At 44.0% G+C, this 11,798-nt stretch overlaps 1 protein-coding gene across 3 annotated transcripts in view; it reads left to right on the top strand.

Moving 5' to 3' along the window:
• The window catches only part of TRAPPC9 (trafficking protein particle complex 9), a 660,607-nt gene that overhangs the window by 130,581 nt on the left and 518,228 nt on the right, over nt 1-11,798 (top strand). For all 3 annotated transcript variants that reach the window (XM_012648143.1, XM_012648141.1, XM_012648142.1), the window contains one exon: nt 6,195-6,358. In XM_012648143.1, coding sequence (XP_012503597.1) covers nt 6,195-6,358 — 164 coding nt within the window. The remainder of the gene's footprint in view (nt 1-6,194; nt 6,359-11,798) is intronic.

Genomic DNA, 11,798 nt, shown 5'->3' with positions numbered 1-11,798 from the left:
CCTCCCGAGTAGCTGGGACTACAGGCATGCACCACCTTAATTAATTAGTTTTTTCCCTTTTTCTTTTTTCTCTTTTTTTGAGACAGAGTATCACTCTGTTGCCCTGGTGAGTGCTGTGGCATCACCCTAGCTCACAGCAACCTCCAATTCCTGGGCTCAAGTGATCCTCCTGCCTCAGCCTCCCGAGTAACTGGGACTACAGGCATGCACCACCACACTTGGCTAATTTTTTCTATTTTTAGTTGCCCAGCTAATTTTTTCTATTTTTTAATAGGTACAGAGTCTTGCTCTTGCTCAGTCTGGTCTTGAACTCCTGAGCTCAAGTGATCCTCCCGCCTTGGCCTCCCAGAGTGCTAGGATTACAGGCATGAGCCACTGTGCCTGGCCCCCATCCTGTTTTTAAAGTACCAATTTGAATAGTTGAGAGTATACTACATCTTATATGGTATCATAGATTACTTTTTGTATAACCACGTAAGTTTTTCTTCACGCTCTTACAAATTCTTGAAAAAATTCAATTTTAAATGTCTCAAAAAAGTACATCATAGCTGGGCACAGTGCCTGTAGTCCCAGCTACTTGGGAGGCTCAGGCAGGAGGATCGCTTAAGCCCAGGAGCTTGAGGTTGCAGCGAGCTATGATGATGTCACTGCACTCTATGCAGGGTGACAGAGTGAGGCTCTGTCTCAAAAAGAAAAAAGTACATCATAAATATATCTCAAAATTGCATACCCATTAATTTCCTTGCTATTGGAATTTGGGATATTTTCAATTTTGGCTTTTATGGATAATACTTAATGGATATCCTTTTGGCCATTTTTGTAAAATGTATCTTGAGATTTTCTGAAATGTTTTTAAAGCACGTTCATTTGTTTAATGGATCCTTTTCATTTGCCAGGCACTGTGCAAGGTGCTAGGACTGTAACTGTGACCACAATAGTCCTCTGTCCTCACAAGAAGTTCTGTCAAGTGGGAGAGATTGACAAGTAGCCAAATAATCACAGTGCACTGTTGATGGGGAGGTCCCATGTGCTGGGGAAGGTCACAGGAGGCTTAGAGAAGATTTCTTCACGGAGGTGAAATCAAGAGTGTAGCACAAGGAGTGGGAGGAGGAATGAGCTGTGCGGGATAGGCAGGCAGGAGCAATTTTCTGACGAAGGAGGGAGCGGGGAGAAAATGGCATGGCTTAGGAATAAAGTGAAACGCAGAAAGCATTTACTCAAAAGAGGTCGTAGACCTGAGTGTAAGAGCTAGAAATGTAACACTTTTAGAATAAAATGGGAGACAATTTTCATGACCTTGGCTCAGACAAAGAATTCTTTGATGTGACACCAAAACCAGGATCCATAAAATAAGATGTTGATAAATTGGACTTCATCAAAATTAAAAACTTCTATGCTTCCAAAGACACCATTAAGAAAATGAAAGAGAAGTCACAGACTGGAAGAAAATATTTGCACGTCATATATCTGATAAATAGCTGGTGTTCATATAAAGAACTCTTAAAACTTAAGAAGACAAACAACCTACTTAAAAAATTGCCAGAAGATTTGAATAGCTGTTTCACCACAAAAGATATTCAAATAGCTAATAAGCTGTCTGGAAGAATGTTCAACATCATTAGTCTTTGCGGAACTGGTACCGCATGAGATTCTAGTTCATACCTCCTGTGGTGGCTTGTAATCAAAAGACAGACAGTAGCAGGGTTGCAAGGCAGTGGAGAAACTGGAACCCTCATGCACTGCTCAAAGGAATGTAAAATGGTACATCCGTTTTCAAGACTCTTTGGCAGTTTCTTAAAAAGCCAAACATAAATTTACCATATGACCCAACAATTCCACTCCTAAGTATCTAGTCAAGACAAATGAAAACATATATTGACACAACATGCACATGAATGTTCGTAGCAGCATCGTTCAGAATGAAAAAGTAGAAAGGGCCCAAATGTCCATCAGCTGATGACTGGATAAACTAAAGTGGTACATCCATACAGTGGAATACTACTCAGCAATCAAAAGGCGTGAACGGATACGTGCTCCAGATGAACCTAGGAAACATTTTGCTAAGTGAAAGAAGCCAGATACAAAAGGCCATATAGCACGTGGTTCTTTAGATGTGAAGTGTGCAGAAAAGGCAGGTCCACGGAGACAGAATGCAGCTCAGCGGTGGCCGAGGGCTAGAAGTGAGAGCAGGGATTGATTGCAAGTGCACCTCAGGCATCTCTTTGGAGTGCTGGAAATGTTTTAAAACTGCCATCAGTGATGGTTGTGTGGCTTTGTAAATTTATTAAAAAATAATTGAATTATGCACTTTAAAATGGGTGAATTTTGTGGTATGTAAATTGCATATACCTCAAATAAGCTGTTTAGAAAAATGAATTTTGGTTTGGCTTCAGTGTAGGATAGATGCATGATTTCAGCTGAGGCCACAGAAGCCTCAGGAGGAGATTCTTTCTTGTCTTTGTTATGGGCGTGAAGAAACCAGAGCTCCCTGGGCAGGGACGCCTCTGAGCACACTGGCTTGAACAGCCAAATTTGCAGACTCCCAGCTCAGGCTTTGCCTGCCAAACCTGCCACTGCTTTCTGTAGTACTGTGGCACCCGGTGGGTGTTAGGGTATGAAGGACACTGGCCTTGGCACGTGGTTTTAAGGCTTGAACAGAGCACCAACCACCTGGACGAAAGCTGGAGGTGTGCGATGGAGATCCGGTAAAGGAGGCGGTGGCCCGCCAGCTCCGCACTCGGCACCCCTCCGTCAGCAGTCCCGTGAGAGGGTGGGGCTGGCTGAAGGGAAAAGGCACTAAGTGGAAGGGCTATTACCACAAAGGGAAAATATTTTGGGAAAAGGCAACTTTGTCATTTGTCCTGCTAGTAACCGTCTTGAAGGTCATCTCCTCAGGTGTGCAAGGTGGTGAATAAAACAGCTCTTCAGGTAGTGCGCTTTTCCTCCCTCATTTTCCTCCTGCTTCTAGAATAGGTTCCAGAGATAATGTCTGTCCTTCCCCATTTTTTATTGTCTTGTGAATGTGCTTTGGTGAGTGCTGCACTCATCCTCCCTGGTGTCTGTTTCCTCCCATGAGAAGACCTGTGCCAGGGCTGGCTTCCCCACAGCTCGGAGGAGCGTGGATCCTAGCACAGCCTTGCTGGGGTTTATTCCGCCATGAGAGACCAGGTGCTGTGGGAGGGAGGGCCCAGTGTCATGGAACTGATTTAGAGTTAAAATGTTTGTTTTTTATTTCTTATTTAAAAAAATTATATGTAATATATATATTTTCTAAGGTGATTTTTCTGAAATAAAAAGTGACTCTTCTTTGAGTTTTGATTGTAATTAATCTAATATAAGCATCCTTGTCACTGATTCATCAAATTCACTCACAAACATCGACACCTACCACATGCTTTAGAGCACATGCCTTGTGCTCTAGGACTAGCAATTGATAAAAAGTGCCCTTGACTGAGGCCTCATCCCTTATATGAGCTCATAGTCTGGAGGGGAGGTAGAGTAACTGTAGTCTAACTAAATTTGCTCACTGCTCCTGTAATATGAAAACAGGAAGGGAGAGGTTGACTCTCTCTTTTGGGGTTCAGGAAGGCTTCCTAGAGAATGTGATACTCAAGTGGGGCCTTTTGAGATTCATAAACATTGGCTGGATAATCAAGCAAGAAAAACATGCAAAGAGGAGGGAACAGCCAGTCAACTCAACAAACAAGGATGGACCATTATGAAGTAGAATTAAATGCTGTGACCAAAAACAAAGCAGGGTAAGATGAAATGTCCAGAAAAGGCCCATCTATGGAGACAGAAGGCAGATTACTTTTCAAAGCAGGGTGAGATGGCAATTCCTGCTTGGCAGGCATTTTCTCTAGAAAGGGCTCTGCAGAGGAAATGTGCAGAGAAGCTAAGGCCTGCAGGCAGCCAGCTGTGACGGGGAACAAGGGGAAGGCAGGGTGGGGGGTGTGCAGGGAAGGGTGGTAGTCAGGGGCAGGTGGCCTGATGGTGTCTCCTGTGGAGAAGCGTTGTCCTGCCTTCTCTGTGGCCTGGCTGCCCGTGTTGAGACATGCTGCACAGGGCAAGGCTCCTAGGAGGCAGCCATTAAGCATGCAATGGGTCACTCTGTCCTGGGCCTGTGTCAATTACTGCCAGGATGTCTTTCTGTGTTGTACAGGTGGTTCAAATTTGAGTTGCTAATTAATTTCTTCAGTACCTGTTTAGTGAGTACCTATTATGTGCCGGGTATCTGGTTAGGTCGGAGCTGGTAGTGCAGAAATAAACATATTGTCCCTACCTTGAAAAAGCTTTTAGTTCAGTGCAGGGGTGGGGAGGGTGGAGCCGCACAGAGGGGTGCCCACAGCAGCTGGGATGCTGTACTGTGGGACAGTCAGCTACCTGTGTCAGGGTGGGGCCCTGTGGCTGAATGGTTCCTCCACTCTGAGGACTTTCCTCCTCCTTTCTTTCTCCACAGTTCCAGAGGGCCTTGGCACCCTGTTGTTTGAGACACAAAGTAATTAGTCTTGGATGTATTTTATTTTTTTCCTGGTGCCTTCTCTGCAAATCCACATTGCACATTGCTTGAGAAGGATGGCCTATTAAAAGACGGGAAGAAGTAATTTATGGTGAGGGCATGAGTCAGTTTTCCTTCTTTGACAAGAGGAAGTTTATTTCTTGACTCATGAACAACATTAAAGATATTTAAATGCAAAGGAATTCACCTTGATTCATTATACTATTATTTTATGAAAATTTGGTTTCGATATAAATGTTCCTCTATCAGAGTCTGGAACCAGAAGCCCCCAGGAAGTGTGACTGGCTCGATAAGACTGACTTGTTTTAAGCATCGTTTCTTTCTTTGACTAGCATAAGTGTGAGACCATCACTGTCTGGAACATTCTTTTCTGTCCTTTGAACCAAATAGTGTGGGGACACAAACCTGTCCTATTGCTTGAGAAACAGCACTTGGCCCTGAGTCTGATCCTTGGTGCTGCGGCCAGGATCACAGCTAGAAGGAACTGGTTGTTGGAAAGGCTACTGGGTATTGGCTGGGGTGGCATAGCCTGGAGTCTACTTAGTGGGTTTCGTAACCCATTTCTGGTTCAGTGAAGCACAGTATTGGCTCATACAGATTAGACTAATGCGGCTGTCTCTGGAAATCCTTTCGGTTTGGGGAGAAGATAGTGGGGTGCTCAGTAAACCTTTCTGGTCCCAGGAAGATGTGTTGACTGTAGCTCCCCCTTTCTTTTGTGGCTAGACTTCTCTTGAGATTTGTGTGTACATTTTAACCACACCTACTACACACACCTCTTTTCGTTCTCTGCTGACTTTTGTCCCTGCTGTGCTAAGAATAGCCCTTTCCCTGTGGTCACCAGTGACCTTGCCTGGAAGTCTGTTTGCTGCCTGTGGGTTGAGATGGAGACAACCAGGATAATTGTCTTTGTGCAATCAGCTGGAGTCAGTAGACCTCAGGTGAGAGCTGATAGACCGAGAACTGTAGTGCAGGAGCCTCAGAGGAGGGCCTCAGCCTCGGGGCTGCACTTCCATGGAGGGTTGGCTGCTTGGCCTGTCCCCTAGTATAGGACCTCCACTGCCTGGCATGTGGATGGAGCCCCACGGACACGGGGTCTGACCCCAACGCGTGGCTGAGCTGCCCCGTGTCTGGCTGGGTGTCGGCGGGCATTGCTCATAGTTTTGACCTGTATGGTGGAGTCTGTTGTATGTATTTTTCATTTCTCTTTGACCTTAGTTCTCGTGTTATCAGTTAGACAGGTTCATATAAGTTTTCTTCTTAAATCTATGGATTTTCTCAAGGCAATTCTGACATCTTTTAGATTTTTAGAGAACAACACTCTGATGGTTCGTTTGAATTAATTCATTGTTTAATTTTTCCCCTCCATAATTCAGTAATTAAGTGTTTCCATGCTTCACAATACACATGAGAGACTAAGGTTGAGTGAAGGTGATCGTGTTTCTAACATGCAAAGACCCAGATGTGGCTGCGTGTGGGAAGCACCCGGCACGTGGCAATTCACTATCTGTTCTTGATAGCTCAGCACTGAATTGCACATTTAAAGCCAAGCTTTCCTAGCCCCTGTTCTGAGACGTGTAAGTGTGGTGATCCTTTTATCTGATTGAATAATTCTAAAATGCCATTGGTTTCTTCTCTCTTCTTTAGATTTATTATTGTTATATTACTGTTATTTTAGATCTGCACATTCATTGCAACCCTCTTCCGGTGATGAAATATCTACTAATGTATCTGTCCAGCTTTACAATGGAGAAACTCAGCAACTTATCGTTCAACTGGAAAATATTGGAATGGAACCATTGGAGAAACTGGAAGTCACCTCAAAAATCCTCACCACCAAAGGTAGGTATTTTAAGCAGTTTTGACCCTGGGAATGTTTGTGTCGTTTACTTGCAGAAGAGATACTTTAAATAGCCAGTGTTCAGAAAATCTAAAAGCTTCTTCCACTTTTAATTTGGTGCCATCATGACAGTGGCAAACCAGTTATTCACGAAGAACACACAAAAGATAACTCGACAAAGCATGTACTGTAGTATCCCCTGTGCTCTTTCCCGGGTCTGAACATTGATCAGATCCTCAGCAAAACTACTTCTTGAATGAAAGAATGAGAGAGAAACGTTAGCAGGCTCTGAAACATTCTGTTTGGGACCCACCCCGAAATGCGTCCAGCCCAGGCTTCTCAGCAGCCTCAACACTCAGAGCTCCCTCTTCAGGGCCGGCCATGTGTTTTCCAGTGCTAAGGCACATGTAGCTTGGGGTCCTAAGACCTGTGTTGAAATTTTGACCACTTACTGTTTGTCCTTGGGAAGGTGTTGTTATGTGCCTCGATTTCCTCATGGGTGATTAGGGGAGGTAGTACTTACCACGTACAGTTGTCATAAGAGTGAAATGAGCTAGTGTATGGCAGAATAGTAGAATACCAAGTGTGTTAGAAGTGAGTAAAGAATATATTATGTAGGAGGAGGGAAAGGTATCCAGAGTAATACATGGAAATAAAACCAGGTAATTTAATAAAGTTAGAGAAATTATACAGACCAGTGAGACCAGACAATGAAAAAGAGGGAAAGCAAGCTGGCAGAACTTTGGGGCATTTTACATGTTTTTGACATAGGAGTGAGTGAGGTGAACCAGGCATACAGTGGGAGTTCGACTGGTTCTGGTTAAGTTTCTAGTAAAGGATGTTGTTACTCCCTGGCAGAGGGCTCCCTCCTCATGCTAATAACATTATAATAGGAAAAACTAAGTTAATTAGAGGTAGAGACACAGTCCATCTGGTTAGTTCTGGCTTGAGGGAAGGTCCAGGGATAACTTTGGGAGAATTTCATGCAAAGAATTATGTCATGAGAGGACGAGTTTGGAGTGTATAAGAAAGGGTTAATTTGAGCTTCTACCACTCTGGAGAATTTCAGGGTATCTTGTATTCTCACATTTCTCCCACTGATTTTGATGGCAATCTGTGTGTGGGGGAGGTAAAGCATGTATCTCCATATCCACATTCTCTTCTAGCCTGTTCTCCCTGTCTGCGTCTCCCCTGGAAGGATCCTTGCACTGGGGAGTAATTGAGACTTACTGTTGTAGTGACCTGTGTAGGGCGTTGTGGAGTTGGAGCAACTGAGCAGCTGCTGCAGAGAAGACCTTATCTGCTCTTGATCTTGCTGGGGGCAGAGGGGGAGTTGGGTGTGCCCAGATAGGTAGTGGGGACGGAATAGGAAGTCAGCTGTAGGTTGGCAGGACATGTTAATTTTATTTTTTCTGGTCTTGAATCCTTCCCTTCTTTGTGATGTTTTCTTCCCTTTTTCCTTTCAGTGCTGATCACACAATATGGAACCAATATGTATGCACATACACACATACGTATACATACATATAATATTTCTTATTAGTGAGGCCATAAGTGGCAAATTGTTTATGCTAAATAATTATTAAAAATGAAAGTCAGATGGATTTCTCCCTTCATGCTGCCCCCTAGGAGTGGTTCTTGCACTCAGCTAGGGCTTCATTTCAGTCCCAAGGAGCTTGCAGGGAGGTGGCCATGTGCAGGACCCACTGGCAGTTGTCAACATAGCGTGGTTTCTGTTCAAAGATGGCGAAAGAGTAGCATTTTTATTCTACTCTTTCTCCTGAAATCTCCCCCAAATTACAAAGTATAAAGGATAATAAAAATAAAACCATTCCCTGTGAAGCAAGGAAATTATTTCTACCCCAAACACTGAAGTATGGCTGCAAGAGATGTGGAAGCTGGGTCAGAGCGAGGGAGGAGGAGAGTAGAAGCTGCACTCTTGTAGGACATTGTCAGGAAAAGGTTTTCACCAAGAATGGGCAACACAGTACCCCAGAGTACCCAAATGGTGGGAGCATGTGAAGGGGCCTGGGCAAGCCCCAGAGCAGTGGGGGTGCTGTGGGGTTCCCTTTCTGTGCCAGGCCGTTGGCCAGGAGAGGTGAAGCAAGGGATGGGCAAGGGAAGGAGCTGATGGAGCTCACAGGTGTGTGAACAGCTTCACTGTGAGTCTCACCCACCTTTCGAGCAATAAAAACCCAGGGAGGCCTGCTCTGGGCCAAGGGGACTGGTGGAAATGCAGCTCAGCCACAGCCAGTCGCAACTGCCAAGTGCTAGGCCCCTCCTCATGTCATGTGGGGCTAGGCAGGGGACAAGTCACACCAGATGATGGGATAGAAAGAAGGAATGTGAACAATTGCCCGCTAGATACAAAGTGTTTGGATGATTGAAGGGTAAAAAGATAACTCTAAGGTAACATGGAGGTAGCAAGGAGAGGAAGAAGCCACTGCCCGGAGGCTAGGAGAACATGGGAAGAGGCTGAAATGAGGAAAGCCCAGAGAAAGTACCCAGGAGTGGAAATTCAGACCTCAGAGGAGAGGCCCTGCCTACAGAATTGGGGTCTTGAGTTCAGAGGACTTGGGCTTCTGAGGAGGGCACTTCTGTCTCGTGCTGTCAGCCCATTTCACAGTGACCCTCTTTATCATGCTTCCTTTTCCACTTTGGGAAATGTTGCATCTGTTCAAATCCCTGCTGTCACTTCCTAGCTGTGTATTCTCTTGGGCAAGTAATTTAACCTCTCCTGCCATTTTCCTATTCTGTAAAATAATGCTAATAATATTTAACGGTACCTTCATCATAGGGTTATTCTACGAATTAAATAAGATAATATATGTAAAGTACTTGGAATAGTTCTTGGTGTATAATAAATACTCAGATTTTTTAGCTGCTATTATTACTACTATTGCCACTACTGCCACCATCATCACCACGATCACCACCGCGATCATCACCACCATCATACTATCACCGTGACCACCACCACCACCACCACCATCACCACCATCACCACCATCCCACCATCCCACCATCCCATCACCCCATCACCCCCCCCACCACCACCATCATCACCACTCTCCTCACCTTCACCACCACCATTGTCACCACTATCACTGCTACCTCTACCACCTCTATCACTACCATCACTATCACTGCCACCTCCACCATCTCCTCCACTGCCACCATCGCCACTACAACTATTGCTGTTGCTATAGACACCACCATTTTGCAGAGTTGTCATGAGGATTAAAATTGTGTGCATCAAGTATCTACGCACTTCTCTGCCTAGGGCTACCACCGTTTGACTTCTAATGACATAAATTCATTTCACCTATTTTTACTTGGTATTTGCAATCATGTTATCCATTCTGGTGGTGAGAGAGGAGTGTAGTGGTGTAGCATTGCGTTTCAATTTGCATTTCTCTGATGACCAATGAAGTTTAGCACCTTTCATGTGTTTTCTGCCACTTGGATATCCTCTTTTGTACAAGCCCTTTGCCTTTCTTTTTCCTTTTCCACTGTGTGTCTTTTCTCTCTCTCATTCTCTGTTGCTGTCTTTCTCTCCCCATTACTTTCCCTCCTGACTTGTAAGATTTCTTTATATATATTCTGGGTATGAATTCTTTGTTGGAAGTATGTGGTGTAACTGTCTTCTCCCACTCTGTGGTTTGTTTGCCTTTACCCTCTTAGTGGTATCTTTAGATGAACAGAAGTTCTTAATATGGTTCACCTAATCATTTTTTTTCTTTTAAAAATGTTACTTTTTGTGTCTTATTTTAAAAACTTTGTATACTCTCAGTCTTTGGGAAATTTAATGATACTAACCTTAATTTCATGCTTTCCTCTTTTCTCCTCCTATTTTTGGGACCAAATACGTTTGAGCTAGGTAGAAAATGCCTCTCTGGCATTAAAAAAAACAAACCAAAAACCTTTATCTGGCACTCTGAATTTAATTAATTGGTTATAGAGTTTGGTTGATATTTGAACAAGCAAGCTAATATTGAATGACAGAAAATTACAGTCTGTATGGCAAACTTTTTTCACATCTCCTGTAATTTATCTTGCCTTCACAGCTTAGCAACTGGAAAATATTTTTTCCTTCTCTCAAATAAACCCAAATGGTAATGATGTGCCAATTATTCATCACAAAACTTCTTGTTCTTTCTGAAGCACAAATCCCCACCTTTTTCTCCCCCTTGGAAATCCTTGAATGACTCCCTTTTGTTGCTGGTGCCCAAGGTCCTGTATGACTGAACCTCTGCCCAGTGCTTTGGCTTCCTCTTTTGCCACTTTTCCTCTTAAACTATAGTTGCATTGGTCACTGGGAACTAATTTCAGTTTCCTGGACATCCATGCCGTCTGTGTGAAACTGTGGGATGCACGTGTCCTCTCCTAGGGCACAGCTTGCTGATTTCTGCTCCTCTTGCCTTGCCTCCTCAACTTTAAGTAACTTATCCTTTGGGTTCCTGCTTAGTTGTCACACTTCTGGAAAGCCTTGCTAAGACTGGGCTACTGGGTCCCCTTGCTTGTCTCAGAGTGCCCTAATTCCACGACAATAGCCCGTGTTACTAGGTATTGTGACTGCTTACTTATTGGCCTCTTTCTCCAATCAGGGTACGAGTCTCTCAAAGACAGTGACTGGGTCTTCTCTTTTATTTCCAGAGCCTGGCACATAGTGGGTGCTCAGTGCTGAGGGGTGGTTGATGGAAAGACATTTTCACATTTATAGAATGAGGCTGATAAGAGTATGCCTGTCTCACTTGTTGGTTGAGTGGATAAATGAAACAAATGTGTGAGAATCACTTTTTGATTTCTCACGAGCTCCTCTTTAGAGACTCACCTCTCCACACCCCCTTGGTCACAGCACTGCCTCTGCCTCTGCCTCTGCCCAGACTTGTCCTCCTCCCTGGAAGGGCCTTTAGCTGCTGCTTAGTCAGCGGAGGGCCGCCTGTCTCAAGGTCCAGCATATGGCCTGCCTGCCTTTCTAGGCAACCGCAGCCTTTGGTATTCCTCATGCCTTTGAACTCTTCTGGAACTTATTCTTCATATCTGCCATCCCCTCCCTCCCAATCTTTTATTATGAAAACATTCAAACATCAGAAGGGTTGAAAGAATTTTGTATTAATAGTAAGCACTTGTATACCTACCATCTAAGCTCTGCAATTAACATTTTGCTATATTTGCTTTATTACACATCTGTCCAGGCTCCTATCCATCCATTAATCCATCTTATTTTTTAATGCAGTTTAAAGCATGCATATCATCAATTAGAGTTCAATCTTTTTGTAAAATATATGTGCAGTGAAACGCACAAATCTCAAGTGTACCATTTGATGAGTTTTGACATATATGTATACCTGTCTAACCAAACCCTTATCAAGATATACTATAGAACATTTAGGCTGGGCGTGGTGGCTCACGCCTGTAATCCTAGCACTCTGGGAGGCC

The sequence above is a fragment of the Propithecus coquereli genome, unplaced genomic scaffold (assembly GCF_000956105.1).
Source record: "Propithecus coquereli isolate 6110/MARCELLA unplaced genomic scaffold, Pcoq_1.0 Scaffold28, whole genome shotgun sequence".
Taxonomy (NCBI): Eukaryota; Metazoa; Chordata; class Mammalia; order Primates; family Indriidae; genus Propithecus; species Propithecus coquereli.
This window is presented reverse-complemented; position numbering and strand designations above follow the sequence as displayed.